This window comes from Ctenopharyngodon idella, chromosome 14 (genome assembly GCF_019924925.1).
Source record: "Ctenopharyngodon idella isolate HZGC_01 chromosome 14, HZGC01, whole genome shotgun sequence".
NCBI classification, from domain to species: domain Eukaryota; kingdom Metazoa; phylum Chordata; class Actinopteri; order Cypriniformes; family Xenocyprididae; genus Ctenopharyngodon; species Ctenopharyngodon idella.
The window spans coordinates 25873968-25898650 of NC_067233.1; the positions used below are offsets into that span (position 1 = coordinate 25873968).

The 24683-nt window shown below is 37.0% G+C and overlaps 1 protein-coding gene across 2 annotated transcripts; it reads right to left on the minus strand.

Moving 5' to 3' along the window:
- Window positions 1-1239: 1239 nt before the first annotated feature.
- Window positions 1240-15200, minus strand: LOC127494873 (hydroperoxide isomerase ALOXE3-like). Of its 2 annotated transcripts, XM_051861067.1 has the most exons (16): window positions 15122-15200; window positions 14959-15013; window positions 14677-14827; window positions 11589-11793; window positions 11265-11346; window positions 11021-11143; window positions 8936-9039; window positions 8668-8837; window positions 8412-8555; window positions 8047-8250; window positions 7421-7507; window positions 6906-7075; window positions 6433-6554; window positions 3396-3496; window positions 2151-2321; window positions 1240-1829 (listed from the first exon to the last, which is right to left on the minus strand). In XM_051861067.1, exons 3-16 carry the CDS (start codon window positions 14818-14820, stop codon window positions 1650-1652), a joined length of 2007 nt encoding a protein of 668 aa, XP_051717027.1. In that variant the 5' UTR covers window positions 14821-14827; window positions 14959-15013; window positions 15122-15200; the 3' UTR covers window positions 1240-1649. The 2 variants fall into 2 exon arrangements, with proteins under 2 accessions (XP_051717027.1, XP_051717028.1); XM_051861068.1 differs by lacking the exon at window positions 15122-15200 and having other exon boundaries at window positions 14959-15102.
- Window positions 15201-24683: the final 9483 nt, after the last annotated feature.

The window sequence follows — 24683 nt, forward strand, 5'->3', positions numbered from 1 at the left end:
GAATGCAACAGGACGTTTCTGAATGGTTAGTTGATTAATTTATGTAGCTGATATGGAGTTAGCTATCTTAAAGTCATTGATTAGCTGCATATTCTGTCATGATAATCTATAAATCGCTCGTGTGGAAACTGTTGTAAGATCCTACAGAGCCAGAGAATATATGCTGCATGCAGATAGAACAGGTATAGTTTAGTTTAATTATGGTTATAACTTATGTTGTCATCTTGCTTTTATGACATGCTATTGCATTTGTGTGTACTGTATTGCATGTGTACATGGCCTCACCCCCTTTGTTGAGTGTTCTCAGGAGCAGGGTTTATGTAAATTTTAGGGTTAGTGATGTAAGTTAACTAACCGGTAAGAAGCTTGTTTTAGCCGTTTGTTGTAGTGCTTAAACAGAAATTCTTTATATTCTTTATATATATAAACTAACCCTTTAAGTTAAGTTTGTACTGTGAATTTCTGGCAACCAAAGCTGCCTTTTTTTTTTTTTTTTTTAACAGTGTTTTAGAGTCATATTACTATTCTAACAATTAATGTATGCTAAAAGTAAAAGATTTTATATGATTATGAGGAGATTTTGTGAAGAATTACTGTAATAAACAGTTATTATAGGATAAGAAATTACTGTATTTTTACAGTTTATCTATGTTTTTTATTCTGACATTTTTTTTTGTTTGTTTGTTTGTTTTTCTTCACTAGTTTGGTATCACTAGTTAGATAGAAGAGTAAATGGTTATGAAGTAGCATAGAAAACTATAGACCTATAAAAAATAACAGTCTTTGCTGTAGATTCACATGACGTAGAGCTATTATTTCAAATATTGTGATGGAGTGGTTGAGCTTGCGCACTGAGAGATGTAGACGTATACTGCAAAACGAGTGTAACGTTACTTTGAAGACACCAATACGCACGTCCATACGCACGTAATACCGTGTCCGCAGATGTGTACTTTGTACTTTAAGCCCATAGATGCTGACACTGACTTCCTATTTCGATTTTAATCCATAATAAAAACACAGTTGCACTTTTATACACATCCACACCTGAAAAAAAAAAAAAAGTATGTTGAGCTAAATATATTGACGCAATGTTGAGAAATATTATATTTAAATCAAAATGCATGTAAATGTACAGGTGCGCCTGGAATTTTACCCTATCAGGAGTGGGCCCCCCTCTTATTTGCTGGTTTCTAGAATGAGTAAGCCATTGTTTTTGGAATAAACAAACAACAAAAGTGAATTGCATCATACTGTATTTTGCACTGTAACACAAAGCAACAAAGATGGGACTGTTTTAGTTTTATCACACTAATGTGTAATATGTGACAGAGTTTAACCATGAATAGTTGTGTTTGATTTTGAAAAAGAATTATGTATTTTTTATGCAGTTTAATACTGCAGGATTGTACTGATTTATGACACTAGATGGCACCACAGTTGTAAAAACATATATCACAGAACCCACACATTTAAAAAACAATTCATCACGCATATTAAGCAGTGCCTTTCACATTATTTATCTTATTTTCCCTGAAAGGCAATAGCCATGACTCACTTAGCTGAGTTATTTTTGCTTTGGACTCTATTTTAATTGACAAAGCAATTAATAGAAAGACAAATGTATTAAGAAGGACCACTGTATCCTTTCAAATGGCTACACTGTTGTCCACATTTTTGGGATTCAGATAAGTGTAGGGAAGCTCCAACTTCTTGTTCCGCTCCTCGATGAGTTCTGACAACTTCTTCAGATCCTTTTGAAAATCTTCCATGAGCTTGCAGGGGACGTCTTCATCAAACAGTGTTTCTGGGAAATGTCCCAGAGGGTACTACGGACAGGGTATCAAGATTGTAATCATAAATAACATGTTGATAATAAACATGTTAATAACAATGTTTAACACACTACGTATGACAGCACACTAATATTCTGTAAGAGCCCACTGCAACACAATGCTTACAGTTTGCTAAATGCCCTTTGTAATGTAACAGTCAGGTGAGGCAAACCAGAGGAATGAAAGCAGTGTAGGTAAGCCACTGTCACCCAGAGTAATATGATGGCATATACAAGACAGCCATTCAGAATTTTCACTTTTTCATAGCAAAATTGAATTGCAGTCTTTAACATGTGCGACGATGAAAAAACTCACACGGTCTGCACAATCCCTGCTCAGCAGTTTCAGGACAGCCATCCCATGCACCGTCGTGCTCACATCAGGTAGGGTCTCCAGGATCATTTGCTCAGTGGTATGGCCTTTCTCCTTGGGAGGGGGCTTTCTGAGGGCAGGGGGGTAGTTAGGCATCCAGCCGCCAAAGTCAAACTGGGGGAAAAGAATTGGTGAAAAATGTGACATATAAGCCAAATATTCAAAAAGAATAATAAAGAGCACATAATTAACATCACTTAGGCCATGGAAAGTGGATATGGACAGTTTTTTCTTGTCATCATGGCATGGGCTACTTGCTTTAGGGGGTTAAAGGGTTAGTTCACCCAAAAATGAAAATTCTGTCATTTATTACTCACCCTCATGTCCCTTCGTTCATCTTCAGAACACAAATTAAGATATTTTTGATACAATCCGATGGCTCAGTGAGGCCTGCATTGCCAGCAAGGTAATTAACACTTTCAGATTCCCAGAAAGGTACTAAAGACATATTTAAAACAGTTCATGTGACTACAGTGGTTCAACCTTAATGTTATGAAGTGACAAGAAAACAAAATAATGACTTTATTCAACAATATCTAGTGATTGGCGATTTCAAAACACTGCTTCATGAAGCTTTGAAGCTTTACAAATCTTTTGTTTCGAATCAGTGGTTCGGAGCGTGTATCAAACTATCAAAGTCATGCCCCCCAGTGGTGAACCATTGAAATTTCGAAACACTTATGACGTAACAAGCCTTGTTTACTGAAATCACGTGACTTTGGCAGTTTGATACACGCTCCGATCCACTGATTCGAAACAGAAAATTCGCGAAGCTTCATGAAGCAGTGTTTTTGTCTTACAGGTGTGGAACGACATGAGGGTGAGTAATTAATGACAGAATTTATTTGTTTGGGTGAACTAACCCTTAAAAGCAGAGTCTGCAATTTGGTTCCGCGAAAGGTTGTAGATATTTGAGCTCAGTAGCCAATCAAATAAAACCCCTCCCCTTCATGCCAAAGCTTGATTGGCTGGGATTGTTTATGTCTTGGTCCAAACCACTATGTTTGTTTCCCATTCACAGCTCCAGGACAACAGAGGATTTTTTTAAGCACAGTCACTGAACGAACAGCTAGAGGAATGTGTGGTAAATTCGCTGGATTTAGGAAAAAAGTGTATGAGATTAGGACCTCGGACTGCAGCTTTAATGGCTTTGTGTGACTGGAAGTGAATTGACTTGTACTAACTGACCTGTCCATTGTTTAAAGCTGCATGTTGGGCTGATGCAGTGAAGATCGCCATGGTGACAAACTTGACAAGCTCTGTCACGGTCTGAAAAGATGATGGTATTCCTGGAATGAAGAATGAAAGGCTGTTTCTGTAAGGAACTCAGTTTAGGATGTTTATTAGAGTTGGGGTACTCGAACTCGGACTCGAGTCCAATTTTCAATGAACTCGTACTTGTCACGCACTCAGGAGAATTTGTACTCGGACTTGACACGGACTTGGACATTTTGGACTTCCCGAGTACAGTCGAGTCCGGACACTGAAGGATAGCATTATTCAAAAACGAAACGAAACTACTTACATTGAATTGTTGCAGTGTTGAGCATTGTAGCCAATCGCAGACATTTACGTTGAGCGCGTAAACGCAAAGGCCCATCAGAGGCGTTCTGGAGTAGCCATGCGGAGAATTTGCTCAAAATGTATGTGTTCAGAATCAGCACAAGCTTTATACTTTCGCAAACCCCCTCATAACCAGCAACGTCTACTCTAGACGCGATGTAAATAAGAGATGACAAGTGTTTTCGTGAGAGTGCAGAACTTGGTAAGCGACGGCTTAAAGTGAACGCTACTGACAATCAGAATAATAGTTTTGTTGCTAGAGGACCAGTGGTTACGTTCACACTGCAAAGTTTTAGCAGTGATAACTGCATTTAAATGTGGGAGTAAATCCGCTAATTTTTTGTTCTGTGCGAGTCATGAAATTGCGACGATTGACATAGTAACCATAGTAACATTTTGGCGTCTCAAGCCTGTTAACAAGAAACATGAAGGCAACAGTTTGGATGTGTAATCTACATAAATCATGACATGCATTAATGTAAATCCTATTAACCAACATTATTAATTGCATTGACATTATCATGGAAAATAATCAACAATTATTATTATTTATTTATTTATTTGTCATCGTTCTGCCCTATTTTACATATAGCCTGCTTCTTTAGCACTTTTTTTTTTTTTTTTTTTGATAAGCTATTTCACATAACAGATGTTTATTACATATAGCCTAGTCCACAAAAATACAAAATACAAGACAAATAACATACACTTGTTTTATAATATTGTGTCACTACCTGGATGGTCCACGGCTGTTTTTTGTTTTGTTTTGTGATGGTTGTTCATGAGTCCCTTGTTTGCCCTAAACAGTTAAACTGAGCTCTGTTCTTCAGAAAAATCCTTCAGCTCCTGCACATTCTTTGGTTTTCCAGCATCTTCTGCATATTTGACCCCTTTCTAGCAGTGATTGTATGATTTTGAGATCCATCTTTTCACACTGAGGACAACTGAGGGACTCAAACACAACTATTACAAAAGCTGCAAACATTCACTGATGCTCCAGAAGGAAACTTACATTAAGAGCCGGGGGGTGTAAACCTTTGAACGGAATGATCGGTGTAAATTGTTCTTATTTTGTTTAAAAATTCATTCATTCGTTTAGTACTGCCCTTCAGAGGCTAAATAAGATATTAACATGTAAAAAAAAAAAAAAAAAAAAAAAAGAAAGAAAGAAAAATGTACACATCACCATTATCTTGTTCAAACATTTACCCCTGGCTTTGAAAGGGTTAGTTCACCCAAACATGAAAATTCTGTTGTTAATTACTCACCTTCATGTCATTCCAAACCCATAAGACCTTCGTTCATCTTCTGAACACAAATGAAGTTATTTTTAATGAAATCCGAAAGGTTTCGGTCCCTCTATAGAGATCCAATGCAACCACTACTTTCAAGGTCCAGAAAGGTAGACATCTTTAAAGTAATCCATGTGACTACAGAGGTTTAACCTCTGTTATTATTTTATGAAGTGACACGAATGCTTTGTTTGTGCAAAAAAAAAACAAAAAAAAACAAACACGTAATTTACCACTTTATTTACAAAAATATTGATCTGCAATGTGCATTCACAAGAGCATCATGACATGTGTGTTGCGTTCACACAAGAGCTGACATTGTTGCGTGAACACGTTTTGGATAATATTATTTTGTAAATAAAGTGGTAAATTGTTTTTTTGCGCAAACAAAGCACTCATGTCGCTTCATAGAATTGAGGTTAAACCACTGGAGTCACATTGAGTACTTTAATGATGTCTTTACTACCTTTCTGGGGCTTGAAAGTGGTAGTTGCATTGGATCTTGGATTTCATTAAAAATATCTTCTTTTGTGTTCTGAAGATGAATGAAGGTCTTATGGGTTTGAAATGACACGAGGGTGAGTAATTAATGACAGAAATTCATTTCTGGGTTAACTAACCCTTTAAGACATTGTTTTGCCTTCTTGAGGACATTCTGCAAAGGTGTACAGTAGGTAAACTTATGACTGCAACTGTACATTGCAATCATTTTGGTTAAAATATTAATTTAAGAGCTCAGTGTTGAGTTTTTGTAGTTTTGTGTACTTTTTGTAGTTCTGATGTTTTGATGATGTTTTGTAGTTCATTCATGTTAAATTCATGCTGTAACTAGAAGAGATGATCAGTTTACGTGCTGCTTGAACTGAGGTGCTACACATTAAAGTGCCACAAAACGGTATTTATTGTTTGAATTTCTTAAAAATGACAAAATTTGAAGGCTAAGACTTTATTTCATATCAAAAGTAACATGCTCTGTCTTGTCTGTTGGTGCGTTGACAGTTTAGGGGAGGGTCTTTGCAAAAGGCCAGTTGCAATTTCAAATAATTTAAATCTTTCTGGACTCGGCCGGACTCGAATGTTAAGGACTCGGACTCAAGTCCGACTCGGCCCCTTTTGGACTCGGACTTGGACTCGGACTTGATTGGTTAAGGACTTGGACTTGACTCAGACTCGACAAAGGTGGACTCGGACCCAACACTAATGATTATACACACACACACACACACACACACACACACACACACGTGCAGCATTGATTCGGAGAGGAGGGGGGCCTTGGCGTAAAAAAGGTTGGGAACCACTGGTCTAGACGCATTTTTATTCCAACAGAAATTGCTTCATCTTCAACTGATAATGGACTGATAACAGACCTGAGCAATCTCTTCCCAAGAAGCCATTGTTGAATATCTCACTGATCCACTGCTGCAGCTCTGTGTCCTTTTGCACGTGTTCATCACATTGATAGTAGTGTGACAAGAAAGCCGCAACAAACCTGTAAGCAACCTCACAGTCAGATGTTTTACAGGTTTACATATTTACAGCTTTTTTTTTTTTTTTGTAGATTTGCTTTGCATTTATTTCTTAAGCAGGAATTAATTCAAAGTGACTTACAACACTGTACATGTACAGCATGTGCTTACTGACTATTCAAATCATGAACCTGTACAATTGACACTGTATTTGTTGAAATATATATAAGAAAGTGCACCAGGAAGTATTAGTTCAGCCCTAAAAACTGGGTGTATTATGTAACACACACACAGAGAGAGAGAAAGAGAAAGAGAGAGTAGAAAGCATAATGTCTATCAATAAACACTAGACTAAACTCCACTGGTAGTCTTACTTCTTGATGATATTCCACAGTTCCATCCCATCATCTCTGTAGTAGTAGTTGGGTACATTCTCCAGGCCTCTCTCAGAGATGTTATCGGGAAGACAGAGGGTGCTGTAGGTCAGGGAGGCAGTAGCACGCTTCAGCAACTTGACCAATGACTCTCCACCTACTCCTGCATACTAAGAGTAGTATCATTAATAGAGAGAAGACACATGACATAAAGTTAGATTAAAGGCTATAAAAAAATTCTGGTACCACAAATCCCATAATATTTTCCCCAAAAGTTAAATAAAAAAAAATAGGAATAGGAATAAATTTAGGAAAAGAGTAGATTGTTCAAGAAGTCATTAAAGAAGACATTAGAGAGCCATTATGCTGATTTTTTTTTTATACCAATCTTACAAGATATGTTTGCAGGTACATAGGATTTTGAGGAGCAATTTGCTGAATTCAACAAAAAAGTGTATTGGATTATTATTGAAGATTGAACCTATAGTGCCTCTTTAACCATGCCCTATGCATACCGTGTTAATATCCCCATCCTTGGATATCAGCTGATTCCGGGCCATGATGTTGATCTGGAGCGTGAATCGGATATGGGGAAAGAGGAGCTACAGAAGGAAAAGTAAGTAAGAGATTTGCATTCACCTCCTTCACATTCTTTGAAGATAAAATATATGAATGAATGATGAATTTTAATTTCTTGTGTGTGAGTTATTGCATGTGTATGTGTGTGTACCTGTACCTGCAAGCCTTCTTTTGTAGGTGACTCCCTACATTCCATTCCTTCAAGTTATTTTTTAAATGAATTACAGAATGATTCCATTTTTTGAGAAGTTTGAGTAAGACATTAGTGACCCCTCATGTACCTAACATTCTGTGTAGTCTGTGTCCAAAGTCCAGTCCTTGCTCTCCAAAAGGCTAATACTGAAGGGGAGGCTTTTTCACAAAGCAACTCTGAGGTGAAATAGACAACTGCGACCACAGACTACAACTGAAAAACTCTCCTACCGTCAAATAGAATAGAAGTAACATACATTATTTAACTCACTATCATTTTCTCTCTCTGTCTGTGGATGTGGGCATGTCTGGTTTGCTAAGAGCCCTCACCATACACACATGTCAAACTCAAGCGTGACAGATTCAATACCTTGAAGAGAGGGTGTGGGGAGGGAAGACTGCGCAAAGTCGCCACGGTAAACACCTCTGCCAGCAGGTGAGTTCTCAGCAGGTGAAAGTTGACCTCGTGAACGGCAAACTCTGCATTTCGTACGAAAATCTTGGCCAGTTTCCAGTCGGTCTTTGAATCCGTTGGGAGAAAGATGGGATTCTCTTTGCTGGGCTTTTGCCTTAACTGTGCAGATTAAATTTGAACATGCGTGAAAATTGTGCAATCGGTTTCTGAGGGAATCTGGGTTATGAAGAAAATGACAAAGGCATAATTCATAATGTCACCACCCCCCACCACCACCACCACCCAAATAGACTGCTGCACTTCAGATGCAAGATACTCACCTGAATGGCGATGGGCAGCATCATGCCATGGGGGTTGCAGTACAGCAGGACCAGGGGAGCCGTGAGATACTGCTGCCGGCCATTGACTTCATTTCCCACCAGCCCGTCCAACATCTTATAGTCAGACAGGAAGATGTTCCCTTTCTAGGTGTGGGGATAGATCACAGAAAATAATGAAGAAACACAGGAAATCAGACAACACCAAAGCAAACCAGACCCAGTCATTCCAAACCATTGCCAGTAGCAAGTAGCGTACCTTCAACTCCTGCTCCAAGCTGCTTTCTCTTAGAGAGTCTTTGACCATGTCTTCTGTTACTAGGAAATTCTCGGGCAGCTTTGAGCAGCGCTGGATCATCATGGGATTGAGGCCATTCAGAAACTGGTAGCCAAAGAACTCGTCTTCATCCCAGTGCTCCTGAATGTATTCTGCAAAGCATGCTATGTCAGAACATATGCTACGGTACAGACAGTACTTTATTTGCAATACAGTCATTTTGAACAGTTCATTCGTTTAAGATGAGTACCAATGGTTTTCCCTCCGTGTTCACAATGGATTGCTTTCAGTTGGCTGATGCTTTCCCATGAACGTCTGCTGTCAGCTAATCCATTTATCTTCAGAGCAATTAACCTACACACACAGAATACACAGGTACACAGTGCAAACATTAAAGGGTTAGTTCACCCAAAAATAAAAATAACGACTTTTCAACAATATCTAGTGATGGCTGATTTCAAAACACCGCTTCGAAGCTTTACAGTGATTCGGAGATTTTGTTGAAAAGTCGTTATTTTGTTTTTTTGCAGCACAAAAAGTATTCCCGTCACTTTATAATATTAAGGTTAAACCACTGTTTGAACTGTTTTAAATATGTTTTTAGTATCTTTCTTGTCATCTGAAAGTGTTAATTATCTTGCTGGCAGTAGAGAACTCACTGAACCATCGGATTTTATCAAAAATATCTTAATTTGTGTTCTGAAGATGAACGAAGGTCTTACGGAAGTGGGACGACATGAGGGTGAGTAATAAATGACATAATTTTCATTTTTGGGTGAACTAACCCTTTAAAAGTGGAACTAACCTTGATATACCACCTATGATCCATCCATATTGTATTATTACTGTCTTCGATATGACAAATCAGAATACATTGATTCAGTCCATTGTCCAAACAATATTAGTGAAATGTGGCCCACTACTAATGAACTCTCTAGGGTGTGTTTACACGACAGGCAACACCATTGTCAAAACGATCCCCATTCATACGAATCCATGAAAACGACTAAAAATGCTGTATTCTGCTGGCAGGCCATTAGATGGCGATGAAACAGACTGAACATGTAACGTGCATGTGCATGACGTCATCGTTTTCACAGATTCGCCTTTTTTATTGTTTACACAGAGACTGTTTTCAAAAACTTGCACTTTGAAACCCTTTTTCAAAAGTTATGTTTTCAGGCCACCAAAACGCGTTGTCGTGTAAATCAACGGCCAAAACTCATAAAACGTTTTCCGTTTTTAGTTGAAAACGGTGTTGTGTAAACAGCCCCTAAATGCATCTCTGGAGGGACATTGGGAAGCCTACTTTTAGCTGAGTATACATGGCGAATCCTTGAAAAATTATTGCAGTTCATTTCTGAATAAGGGATCCTCCAAAGTAATAGACTGACATTTCCTCTACGCAAAGTCCCTTTAAGACAAGTCATTTCACTCGGCGGCCATCTTTGAAACGCCTCTCAGGCATGCAAGTGCAGCTCCTCTCTCTTTAAATGGGGAAACATCAAATTCTCCAAAGCTGTTTGCCAAGCTTTCGATTAAATTTCATATTTGAAATCACCAATGAAATCTGACAACAACTGTCTCATAAATTTTGTTTCTAAACGTTCGAATCATGACAAAAAAACTGTATTTTTCAGGCTGGATCAAGCTAATGCGCACGCGCAGTCCTAAATGCATGTCTCTTGTGTCTCATTTCGGAGGCGCATCTGACTGTTTCTACAGGAACCGGAGCTTTTAACGGCCGCTGCAGTGATGTGATGACTTTACCAATCAGCGATTGGCTCTTATTTAGAAGGCGGGACTTATTCCGCCATAATGCGCATTGCACTTTCTCCCATTCAAAACAATACGAGTGATGCATCTTGTGTCTTTGCTCTACGTCACCAATATAACTTATCTCTCCCATGGTGCTTGGGTTTGTGGAACCCGGATGCAAAAGAAATGTATAAATCGTAGGTGAGAGAAGGCAAACGTGTTAAAAAATAGTTAATCTGATGAAAAACAGATGCTGTGCAGTGTGTGAAACTACACCAACACTCAGTTGGAACAGTGATATATTTTAAGCACGACAGTCGGTCTTCTCCCTCATTAACGATAATTGCGATCTGGAAGAGGTAGCCTACATGGCAAAGATTAACCATGAATAGGCCTACTGTCCTTATTGCTTGTAATTAAAATTAAAATAATGTCGACACCTGTTCAGTTGTTTCCCTAAATTCTTATGTTTGTGTTGTTCTAAAAACCCAATCTTGGGTCCAGCAAACACTGTACAGTGTGTAAGTAAGAGACACAACACTACAGGAGGGTTAAAAAAAATGATTTTGTCACTTACTGCTTTCCAGAATTGAAGAGAAACTCATTTTGTTTTGTAAAAGAGAATCGGACTTCAGCTGGCAGAGCGAGGGCAGTGTCGCAATCGATAACTTGGGGCATGCCCTCAGCATACACGCGCCACCTGGGAGTAGAATATTCATCCGTATTTCACTGGAAGGAATTTAATTTCACTTAATTTATTTTAACATAACACAGACACTTCACTGTAACCCCTGCCTTGGATTGGCGTGCTGCCCACAAACCTATATAACTTTTGTTGCTCTTCTCGCTGTCTCGCCCTTTGTCTTTGGGCTATTAGGTTGGTGTCCTGGAACGCAAGTGAAGCTGAAATGCAAATGCCAACATTAATTCACAATCTAAATATGTTTATTTCCGCAACCGAAAACATTTTTGAAAGAAAAAGAAAAACGTAGACTATATTTTGTATATATCATTACTTAATCATAGGACGATGACGTGTGTGTGTGTGTGTGCACATGCAGTAAATTTGCAAGACATCACCACTGAACTTTCAAGTACACCAGTAAATGTGAATTTTGGCCATGACCTGAAACAGGAGTGCCTACCTTTAGCAGGTCTTAAAACGAGCTTCTCGTTACAGTCAAGCCAACAGTAGCACGGAAACAAAATCTTGTCACCTTCTGGCGTGTTGACCAAGATCTTATCGCAGAACCACTGGTTGTGAAGAAGACCCATAAACGGCTTGGAGGAGAGCTTGACATCTATGAGCTCTCCCAGGGGTGCCTTACATTGTATCTTAAATGCTCGCTCCTGTACAGACATGTGTACAATGGTGTATTAGGGCCATTGTAGGTAAAAAATAATAATAATATGGAGAAGAAACTCAGAATTTCCTTGAAAAAACACAGATATTCTGAGATTATAAAATCACAAATTTGCTTGGAAAAAAACAAAAATTTGCAAGAAAAAACTTGAATATTCTGTCATTATAAAGTCACAAATTTGCGAGAAAAAAAACTGTTTCAAGGAACCACATCGCTTTATACTGCAAGGATATAGCCTATCTCATCACTCAACAGACGCCACCATTGAAAGGATTAGTTCACTCAAAAATGAAAATAATGTCATTAATTACTCATCCTCATGTCGTTCTACACCCGTAAGACCTTCGTTCATCTTCAGAACACAAATTAAGATATTTTTGATGAAATCCGATGCTCAGTGAGGCCTCTATTGAGAGCAAAGTCACCGTCTCCTCTCAAGATCCATAAAAGTTCCTAAAAACATATTTAAAACAGTTCATGTGAGTTCAGTGGATCTACCTTAATATTATAAAGCGACGAGAATACTTGTTGTGTACCAAAAAACCAAAATAACGACTTTTCAAAACACTGCTTCATGAAGCTTCACCAATCTTTTGTTTTGAATCAGTGATTGGGATCACCAAAGTCACATGATTTCAGCAGTTTGGCAGTTTGGTCTGAACCACTGAAGCAGTGAAGCATGCAGTGAAGCAGTGTTTTGAAATCAGCCATCACTAGATATTGTTAAAAATCTTTTTTTAAACAAAGATTTTTAATTTTTTTTTTTTTTTTTTTGATGCACAAAAAGTATTCTCCTCACTTTATAATATTAAGGTTGAACCACTGAACCTTACCTTACCTTACCTTGAACCTTACCTTTATGGATCTTGAGAGGAGATGGTGACTTTGCTCTGAATAGAGGCCTCACTGAGCCGTCGGATTTCATTAAAAATATCTTAATTTGTGTTCTGAAGATGAACGAAGGTCTTACGGGTGTAGAACGATATGAGGGTGAGTAATTAATGACATTATTTTCATTTTTGAGTGAACTAACCCTTTAACAGGGATCCCACACGCACTTGTTAGTGAGGATGTGCAACTAGTATGGAACACTGAAATGTTCCTGGCCAATAAAATAACCACATCGCTTCACTTGCATCGCATTCAACCTGAACCTGATCCATAGCCCATGTCACGAAGGCATCATCCAGAGAGCGCTCAGGGTCAATGTTAACTGTGAACCAATTTCTCAATGGCTGTGAGGCAAGCTGTGAATGGAAGAAACAGCCTATAGCCTGCCCATGCAATTAATCTACTGACACTGTTTTGCTTCGGATATTCATGATAACCCGCTATGAATTTAATGTAATAACTAGACTTTTTTACTGGCCAAGCACGTTTGACAGCCATATGTTCCATAGTTGCACTTCCTCACTAACGTGCATGTGGGATACCTGTTTATGGTGGAGAGGTGTGATGAGGTACAGCCTTGCAAAGTGAAGTGATGTGGTTCCTTCACACTATTTTTCTGAGTTTTTTTTTTTCTTCTCACAAAATTGTGAGTTTTTGTCCCGCAAATTTGTGACTTTATAACCTCAGAATTTTCGAGTTTCAATTCCGAGTGTTTTCTCTGAATATTACAACCCCATCGTATCACATACGTATACGATGGTGTATTACGGGGTAATATTCCGAGATAATACTCAGAATTTCCAAATATGTGAGGAAAAAACCTGGACTACTCTGAGGTTATAAAGTCACAATTTGTGAGAGAAAAATAGTGTGAAGGGACCACATCGCTTGGCTGTATGTCATCACACCATGAACAGGAACAAAGTGCCTGGCCAGTAAAAGACTATTAGGCCTAAATTAAATTGATAGCAGTTATCATGAACATCCAAGGCAAAAGAGTGTCAATGGATTGGTTGGGCTATAGGCTGTTTCTTCCTTTCACAGCTTGCCTCAGCCATTTTGGTTTTAAGTTTTTGACGCTCTCTCTGAAAGATGCCCTCGTGATGCAGGCTTAGGAGCAGGTTCAGTCTGAGTGCAAAGTGAAGCTTTGTGGTTATTTTACTGGCCAGGCATGTTTGAATGATCCATAGCTCCTCACTAACATTTGCATATGGTGGTGTGAAGGTGGAGGTAGGCTGTGCAATGTGAAGCGATGTGGTCACAGAATATTCAAGTTTTTTTCACAGACATTTTAGTTTTTTTTTTATCATTACTCCATACAAATTTTATACTCACTCTTTCAAATATCTTTCATTAAATGTAGCTTTCTGACGGCCTGTTTACACTTGGTCACTTCATGCGTTTTCTCTGATCGAATAGCGATCTGATTTATAAAAACGATTGCATTTACACTTGGCCACATAAATGTGTCTCAGCAAAACGGATATAAATCCGGTCTTCAATTCCCACGCTATATGCAGATTATAGAGTTCACGTCACCGAAAGCAACAAATATGAGCTTCATTTTATTGATCATTGGCTAATTTCAAAATCAAAGACCACTGCTCATATGCGGTGATGCGTGATGCAGTAGCGCTGTCATATCTGGCTATAGCATGTTATTTAGCCTATAACGCGCTCACACGTTTATTGTTTAGTATTTTTGGGAGGAGTTAAATTTACAAATGTGGTTTCAACAACCAGATGCATTTAGACCTGTTCAGTTTTGACTGGAATGCGTCCCAGACCACCTCCTGAAGTGGTTTGAGCGATCGGATTTAAATCCGTTTCGAATGCGTTTCGGAGGGCATTTAGACCTGGTCTTTTCACGATCGGATAGCTATCCGATCAGTGAAAACGCATGAAGTGTCCAGGTGTAAACAGGCCCTGACTGATGGTTTTTGGACCAAAACTCCTTGGTTTAATTGGGTGCACTTACCGATCCTTGCCAAAACCATTGAAAGCTATTTAGATTCTTCTCCTCACTCTCACCCTCAGTACCATGCAGTTGGATGTAGATATGGCTAATGGTGCTTGCTAAGAACCGGTTTCCTGTGTACACCGTTACTGTGTAGATCACCATGGCTGTTCTGCGAAGTAATGGACAATGATTTTTAACAGAAATTATAAACACGATGAGACCACCAAAGAATTTCACATAAAGTCCAGAGTGGGAGAGAGAGAGTGTGTGTAAGTAAGTGAAAAAAAGAGTGATTCTCACCTTTAACTGTAAGAGAATTCACAATGTTACTGTTGTAAGAATTGTTGTAACTAGACTGATTGTGAAGAGAGAGCAGTTTATGTCATGGAAATACCACAAAAATGAAATGCATTTTAATTGAACACTCCATAGCAAAGGTCTTGAAGAAAATAAGTTTTATTACCAGGTTTTCAGCAAAACAAGGACCTTGTTCCTTTCAAAATGACCTGAACAAGAAAAGGCCAAGAGCAGAAGACTCCAAGCATTTTATGTCTTTCTTGTAATGTATTCATTTTCGTCACTGTCATGACAAATGAATACCTCCCTTGTCCAAATAAGGAAAAATCTTTAAACTTAACTTTATGATTGGTTGCAATGCAAGGGGCGAGGCATTTTCATACATACCTTATCTCACCTATGATACTTGCACTATCAGTCTCCAGACTGAGGAAAGGGCTGGGGCTTTCCTTTTTTTTTTTTTTTTTAGAATGCAAATGTTTTCCTCTCCATCTTGACTCAGAGATAGCAGGAGGAACTTAAAGTTGCTAACTGTAACCTGTAATAATGATGGTAAAATCTCACTGCTCACTGCCCTAAGATTCACACAGCTTTCATTTACCAATATTAAAGGGGTGGTTGATTATGATTTCACTTTTTTAACTTTAGTTAGTGTGTAATGTTGCTGTTAGAGCATAAACAACATCTGCAAATTTACGACGCTCAAAGTTCAATGCAAAGCGAGATATTTTCTTTTAAAGAATTCTCTAAGAACTACAACAAACGGCTGGTAGGGACTACAACGAACTTCTTCCTGGGTTACTGACATCACTAACCCTAAAATTTACATAAACCCTGCCCCCGAGAACACGCAACAAAGGTGGTGAGGCCATGATATTGCAATACAGTCCGTAACACAAATGCAATAGCATGTCATAAAAGCAAGATGACAACATAAGTTATAAACGTAATTAAACTAAACTATGTTCTATCTTCATGCTCTGGCTCTGTAGGATCTTAGAACAATTCCCACATGAGTGATTTATAGATTATCATGACAGAATATGCAGCTAATCAATGACTTTAATATAGTTAACTCCACATCAGCTACATAAATTAATCAACTAACCATTCAGAAACGTCCTGTTGCATTCTACATGTTGTCACTTCTTCTTGAGTCTCTCCATCATTGTCCGACTCCGGTTTGAACATAAAAGACTGAACAGTTTCTGACATGTTCAGTGAGTCCTAATCGGAGCTGAGTTCATGAAACTCCGCCCTCTTCTTGAGAGCAGCAGCTCATTTGCATTTAAAGGGACACACACAAAAATGGAGTGTTTTTGCTCACCCTCAAAAAGTGACAAATTTAACATGCTATAAAAAAATTATCTGTGGAGTACTTTGAGCTAAAACTTCACATGCACACTCTGGGGACATCAGAGACTTGTTTTTCATATTGTAAAAGTGGCATTAAGCGTTTTCAACCCAAGCCGTCAAACTGACGTCATCAGAGAAGGAACACCATTCCAGAACGGAAGTAACTTTTTAGATTTTGATTAAAGATTACCACGACAAACATTTTTTTTCTGTGTATTAACTTGCACTGATTAATTGTTCACCACAAGACTAGTAATATGCGCTAACAAAGTAAATAGGGTTGAGAAAATGTTGAGTTTCTGATAGCGATTCCTATATAGAAAAATCACTTCCTGCCCTCCAGCCGCATTTTGCTCCACAGCAATGATATCATGTGCAAACAACCTATGGGAGAAACTGCAACGCACAATATGGCGATTTAGGTCCCGCCTTCTAAGGAAAAGAGCCAATCGTTGATTGATAAAGTCATTGCGTCACTACAGCTGCTGTTAGAAGCTCCGGTTCCCATAGAAACCTGAGACTTGCGCTTAGGACTGCACACTTTCTAATATGCCCGACTATATGTTAAGTTAATCATGAATTACTATTGTGTTTGTGCTTAACTAATGCATAATTGTGAACAAGTAAATCATTAATTGCTAGTTTATTTATGCTTAATTAATGCATAATTCAGGACCCTTAAAATACAAAGTTAATCATTAATTACTGTGTTCCTGTTTAACTAATGCTTAATCGTTAATTAATACTTAACTAATGCGTTATTCTGGACCCTTAAAATAAAGTGTTACCCAGAATTTTTATTTTTGAAGCTCACTGGAAACTCTTTTACATTTAAAACAATACAATATTAAGTTGATTTTACATATTGAATGCATTTTATTTTCTAAGTATTGCAATAAAAATGCTCAAAGCAAATAAAAAATGTTCAAAGCAAATGTATTATAACCACTTCATGATATCTTATGGCTGTTTAAAAGATGACTTAATTTTTGTTACTTTACTTAAAGCAGACAAATACCACTTATAAATATTATGAACGCATTATAAAGCACTTTAGTTGTTTAAAAGAAGACTTTGTTTTTGTCATTTCATGAGATGATAAAAAATATTGGTAACACTTTAGTATAGGGAACACATATAAACGATTAACTCTGACTTTTCCCTCAATTAACCCCTAATTTACTGCTTATTAATAGTTAGTAAGGTAGATGTTAAGTTTAGGCATTGGGTAGGATTAAGAATGTAGAATAAGGTCATGCAGAATAAGGCATTAATATGTGCTTAATAAGTACTAATAAATAGCCAATATTCTAGTAATACTAATGCATACTAATAAGCAACTAGTTAAAAGACCCTAAAATAAAGTGTTACCAAAATATTATAAGGGATTATGTGTGTACTATAATGCATTAAGAATACCCTTATGATGCATTATAAATACGGGCTTCATCTGGTGTTATAATGAATTGTACTCTTAAAAGTCATAACCACCCTCATTGGTACTGCATACTGTAAGAAACTCTTTAAACTGGTTTGTGACCGCAGTTTTCCATGAAAAATGCCACCAATGAAACCTGAACCAAGAGATAGATGTAACCTTGCAAGTGTCTTGGTGGAGGAGTGGAGTAACATCTCACAAACTCTGAGACATACTGTCAGTGAAATTTGTTCAGTTTATGTCTCAGTTTTTGAATTTTTTTATGTTTATTCAAACATTTAATCATTAAGAAATTTTCTGGAAAAAAAAAAAAAAAAATGTTGAAAATGATAGTACATTCACATGAGTTTACCTTCGTTTCTTATGAGGAAGTAACACAAACTTTAAAAATGTCATGGATTGATGGGGTTTCAAAACTGGTTTAACCTGATTGTTGTAAACATACAACGGTTTTATAGTTCGTTTATTTAGCTTGTGGGCATGGGAAAAAATTTGGGGGAATTATGAGTAAGTTTTGATCAGATCCAAAACTTTGAGAAATGCTGCTGTAAGCTGATGAGTTGATTCATCTGTGTTTTAATATGCTGTCGTTCATAGAGATTTTTAGATGAATGCAGAGGCTTTTTAGGTCAGGTAGAATCTGCGATTCTCTGACACAGTTTGTTTGCTGGTTTCAATGGCTGCAATACCCGGTGTTTTCCGCCAACTGTCAACCTGTGATGTCGAAATACTATTAGATAAACTGGCAGCATGCGGTTTCGCACAGACCAAAAGAAAGACAGACAGTCTGACACTGAACGCACTTCAAAGTAGAATGTCTGGCTGTAGCATTGTTTTTCTGAGAAACAAGTAGGTGAACTTAGCATGTTTCCTAAATATCTGCAAACATATTGGGGTATTTTTATGCTTTATTAAAGTGAAAATCTTACATATAGCCCCTTTAATGACTAGTGGTATTTAACGACTCGTTAAAGCAGTTCAGGATCAATTCTTTCTTTTCAGAGACAATAACTTTATTTGCTCGTTAAAATAAAACGTCTGGAAATGGCAAAAACTGCAAAAATATTGCAGAAAAAAGTCAAAATATCTCATTTCCTGTTGGGTTTTCAGATTTTGCACCTAGAGACTTTTTTGTAGCTATTGAGCTGTTACATGTGTCTACCGAATTTCATACCTGTACGTGAAACGTAGCGCGAAGGGCGCTTAATTGAAATTTTGTAGGTGGCGCTATCGAGCCATTTTGCCACACCTGATTCTGAAACCCATATCAGACGTACATTTTCACCACTTCTGATGCGTGTGCAAAGTTTCATCAGTTTTTTGAACATGTTTAGGCCCTCAAAAATGCGATTCATTTCGGAGAAGAAGAAGAATTGACTGAGCAATCACAATGGGGTCCTCACACCACACCATTGGTGCTCGGGCCCTAATTATTCAACCCCCTTAACCTGCAAGACATTTTGCTGCTGAGAACAAAATTTTATTTTTTTATTTTATATTTGCTTTCTACAAATGCCACCAAATATTTTCAATGAGATTTCAAACTGAAGACTGTACAGGCCACTCAAGAACATTCCCGACTGATCCCTGAACCAAGCTTTAGTAGACTTTGGGACGGCTGTCCTGCAGGAAAGTCCATTGATCGTCAAGCTTCAGTCTCTGCACCGAAGGCATCACCATCTTTACCAAAATGGCTCGATACTTCAAAGAATTCATGATGTCATAATGTTCATAATCTGTAAATGTTTATTCTGACTAAACCTATTTTTATTCTTAGATGTTTTATGTGTCTTGTTATATTTATATGTGTGTACTGGAAACTTCAATACCAAGGTAAATTCCTTGTGTGTGAAAGCACACTTGGTAATAAAGCTCTTTCTGATTTTGATTCTGATTCAATTTTATTATCTCTAGACTGGTTAGCTATTAAGTTCCATATCCACTGCTCCTGCTCCCGGTGTGAATGCACTCATTGGTTAACATGCACGTGTGACGGTCTCGCCTGCACTGTAAAAAATGACCGTGATTTTAATGGCAAAAAAACGTAAAAATGCTACGGTGAAAAACAGTTAATTGGTTTACAGAAAGTTTCTGTACTAAATACGGTGAATAACTGTACTAGATCTAACGGTACATTTAATGTAATTTTACAGTAAAATACTGTTAAATTTACAGTTTTTGGAAGTGAAAAATAACAAGTTATTGTATAATTTACAGTGAAAAACCGTAAATTGACATTCCCACAATTCCCTGTGTGACACTTCACATTTGATGTATTTCTGTTGAAATAACTCTGTTTCTTCTTAGTTTTTTATAAACTATGTACATTAGGGTTTTATGTTACATCTAATGTTGTTAAATTAATGTTTATTGCATTTTTAAAATTTCATGTGTGTTACCATGGTGATGGTGTTTAGTGTTTCTGTGAATGACACTGTGTGCACCTTCTATATTAGTATTGTCCTTCTCAGCTTGTGGAAAAGCTGCTTGTGATGAACTTTGATTCATCATGTGACTCTCATCACCACTGTGATTGGTGGTTGTCAGTGTATTACAAAGGTACAAAACAGATATTAGTACTTCAATAGGTTGATAAATTAACATTATATCAGTTAATGAAATATGTTTTTTTTACCGTAAATGTAACGGAATATTTTTTACGTTGTTACCGTATTTTTTACGGTAAAGTTCTGGCAACCACAGCTGCCGTTTTTTTACCTTAAATTTTACGTGGATTTTTTTACAGTGTGGGTGGTCTTGCTGCTCAGTGAAACTGCACAGTGGAGATACTAAATGTGGAAATAAGGGAAAACTGCATGGAGAATAAATCAGTTAAAACACAGGCAATGCACAAATGAATTACGACTGGGCCTTGTTGTAATACAAAGTCATAATAATAAAATTTAATTTTAAAATAACACATTCAATGCCAAACACATATCAACAGTTGCCTAACAAATTCATTGCTGGATATATCCACGATAATGCAGTTATTTACGCGTTTTGAACACTTTTAACTGATAATGCTCTGACTGCTCAAAACGTACAACTTACCCACAGCATGTCTCGTTATCTCTGCTGTGGGCGGTCCCTATTTCACACACTAAATGCCATCATGCACCAGACAGATGGCGCTGTCCCTATTTATGAATTAATTTAAAGCAATAGTTCACTTTCAAATAAAAATTTCCCGATAATTTACTCACCCCCATGCCATCCAAGATGTCCATGTCCTTCTTTCTTCAGTCGAAAAGAAATTAAGGTTTTTAATGAAAACATTCCAGGATTATTCTCCTTATAGTGGACTTCAATGGTCTCCAAACGGTTGAAGGTCAAAATTACAGTTTCAGTGCAGCTTCAAACGATACCAGACGAGGAATAAGGGTCTTATCTAGCGAAACGATTGGTCATTTTCTAAAAAGAAATCAAAATTTATATGCTTTATAGGCACAAATGATCGCATCACAAGTGCTTCCACCAGAACGCGATTCCGTATTCTTCAAAAAGCTTACGCTGAATGTCCTACACCTTAAACCAGAGCATAAAGAAGATTTAGATTGTATTTTAAGCTTTCAAGAAGTAACTAAAGCTGTGCAAGAATTATCAACTGGAAAATCCCATAAATTAGATGGTCTTCTTTCTGATTTTTTAAAATATTTTTGGGAAATTATTGGAAAAGATTATTATGAAATGATTTTATATTCAATACAAACAGGATTACCTATTAGTTGCAGAAGAGCAATTCTTTCTCTGCTGCCAAAAAAAGGTGACCTTATGCTTAAGAATTGGAGGCCTGCGTCATTGACCGCTGATTATAAGATTTTCTCTAAGTGCATTTCTAAGAGTCTGAATGAACATATGGGTGTATTAATTAAGGACCAGTCTTATTGTACAAAAACAGGTGCATTAGAGATAACTTGTTCCTTATAAGAGATGTCACTGACTATTCAATGTTAAACAATATTGATCTAGGAATATTATCCCTAGATCAAGAAAAGGCTTTCGACAGAGTGGATCATTCTTATCTGTTTGATGTTTTAAAGCATATGGCTTTGGAAATGAGTTTTACTCTATCAGATTACTCTATGAAAAAGCAGAATGCATGGTAAAAGTGCCTGGAGGGTTAAGCACACCTATTAAAGTCCGAAGAGGAATAAGGCAGGGTTGCCCACTTTTGGTTTAGTTTAGTTATTGAACCATTATTGTGTAAACTAAGAACTTCATTAAAAGGTTTATATATTGAAGGATCATTTAATAAACCCATTGAACTTTCTGCTTATGCTGATGACCTCACTGTGACAGTTAAGAATAAAGAAGATATACAAAGTGTATTGAATTGTATTCAGTGTAATGAAAAGGTCTCTTCAGCCAAAATAAATTGGGGGAAAATGCTCAAAGACTCTTGTATAAAAGGTACATCAGCTGGGCAGATGTAGCCTGTGGATTGTTGAGAAAAGGAGGACAGTTGGGCCTTCATCAACACTTTTTTTTAATGGATCTCGATGGAGTGGACTTAACTGGTCTAACACCTTTTTATAAGACAAACTCTCGAAAACAAGGATTCAGGGGAAGAGAAGAACCCATAATGTATAATCATGTGCTATCTGTAAAAAAGTTTAAACTCTGTATCAATGAGAAATGCACTTGTAAGAGCAGGTCTCACCAAGGTGTCTAAGGATGGGTGGTTAGCCTCAGAAGATATTGCGATAAAGATTGGTGTGAAATCCTTACGTTTTTCTAAAAGACTTTTCACTGAAATTGTGGCTGCTGTACCCTCTGAATTTAAATGTGCTCTGGATAAGGAACTATTAACAAAATGATGATAACAATGTGAAAGAGTTTCCAGAATTGGAATTAAAAGTTTCTGTGGACTTATGGCAGGAGGTGGAGGGAAAATTGCTCACTTTTAATTTTTTTTTTTCATGAGGTTGGCATGAAATCCATGTATCATTTTTCAAGATTTTTTTTTTTGCTTTCAAGAAGTATGTGAGTCTAAATGGCAAGAAATATTTGGTACAGATCTCTCACCTAAAAGTAGCTGGAAAACTTTATATAAGGTTCCTACTGATAAGAGAACTGGCGATTTACAGTGGAGGATCATACATGGAATATTAACTACAAATAAACACAGATCTGCTAAACAAACATAAAGCTCACTTAGACTCTAGTGTTATTTGGCCATTTTGTTCAGAAACTGAAGCTGTTTTTTTATTTACCTTTTAGAGTGTAATAGAGTAGAGCCACTTTTTGAAGTGTTAAAAGAATGGTGTGATATATTGGGTCGTGTTTTTAGTCAAGAAGGTTTTATTTACTGTCCTAAGTATCGATATAAAACAAGGAATGTTAATGTATTTCTGAATTATTCGTATGGACAAGGCAAGCTAAATTAAGTATATGGTTGACAAGAAAAGCTAAGATTATGGGAAAAGGTTTCACCAACATTGTTTTAACATACAAAGGTTTGGTTTCTGCCCCTTTAGTGGTTGAATTTGCCTATTATAAGCTTATTGGAAAATTTGTAACTTTTGAGGAAGCTTTGTGTTTAAATTGAATTTTATGCATGATGGTTGTTTGGAAATTAAGTTGTAATTTTGGAAAAAAATTTCAAACTCTTGAAAACAAGGGTCTGTCAAAGGTTTCAGGGGAAAAGAAGAACCCATAATGTATAATCATGTGCTATCTGTAAAAAGTTTAAACTCTGTTTCAATGTGAATGCACTTGTAGAAAATGTGTTAAACATAGAAGTGAGTTTTATTCCTCTAAATCCTTTATGTAGGATGGATAGAAGGGCAGAATGACTGTGTTAATAAGAGCGGGTCTCACCAAGGTGTCATGTTTTCTGAATAAGGATGGATGGTTAGCCTGAGAAGATATTGCGATAAAGCTTGGTGTGAAATCCTTGCTGGAGCTGGAGCTGCAGACAGTAGAGAAAAGAGCAGTTTATTTTTACCTCAAGGCTCTTTGCCCTGGGCTGATGCTCTTATCTTGTGAAAGAGACAAAATCCCTGTATCATTGTGCTTGTAAGAAAAGAGTAAACGACCTCCAATCGATGACCCTCAATAGCATGCAGAATAAACTGCTTTTAACTGATTTTCACTAAGTTAGATACTATAATCGAAGATTATATATATGAATACATCTGAACATTTAATAATTTATTATAATATTCTTTAGCTCTGTAGCATATAAAGGTATTTAAACTCATGGACGCCGGAGCTGTTGGCGTCCATCCACTTGATGATTCATTGATTTTATTGTTGAAACTATACCGCCACCTGCAGTTTAATTTGTGCCATTACAGTCTGTGCAGCGCCTTCACTGTAAAATTGTTTCTGTTCAGATCATTTACATTTGTCTGAAAGTTATCATGAAAGAAATCCATGGAAGGTCAAACTATTACTGCCAGATCGTAATTATGGTGCTACATGAACAGGCAGGAAAGAATGAATGGAGAAAAAATGAATGGCTTTGATCCACTTCAAATGTTGACTACTCTCTCTCTCTCATATATATATATATATATATATATATATATATATATATATATATATACACACACACACACAAAAAGTTAATGTTTAATATGAGAATTTTAATAGCTATTACAGTTTTTTTTATTATTATTATTCGCTTTGGTACTATTTTCACAAGTAAGGTGTACATTTTCAAAACTCTTAGTACAAAACTCCAAACTGATCACACTTGTAACACAGCTAGTCATTCTTTCAAAACTTGATCTCATGCTTTCATTCTAGCTGTATTTTCATTATATAATCACTGTTTCAACTACAAGATTATTGTAATATGTAATGAGAACATTTGGTTTAATCACCGAAACACAACAGTATGTTCTTCTTTCAGTTTAGTACTTTTAACAATCAGTTCATTCAATAGCAAACAATGCAAGATACATGTTTCAAATCACCCTTGATG

What these genes read in the sequence shown, in the direction of transcription:
- LOC127494873 (XM_051861067.1), bottom strand. Translation starts at nt 14,820, where the DNA reads ATGGTGATCTACACAGTAACGGTGTACACAGGAAACCGGTTCTTAGCA. An exon ending in CTGTGGAATATCATCAAGAA is followed by an intron (nt 6,555 to 6,905) that starts GTAAGACTACCA and finishes GGTTGCTTACAG; the next exon opens with GTTTGTTGCGGCTTTCTTGT. An exon ending in CAGCTTTAAACAATGGACAG is followed by an intron (nt 2,322 to 3,395) that starts GTCAGTTAGTAC and finishes CTTTTCCCCCAG; the next exon opens with TTTGACTTTGGCGGCTGGAT.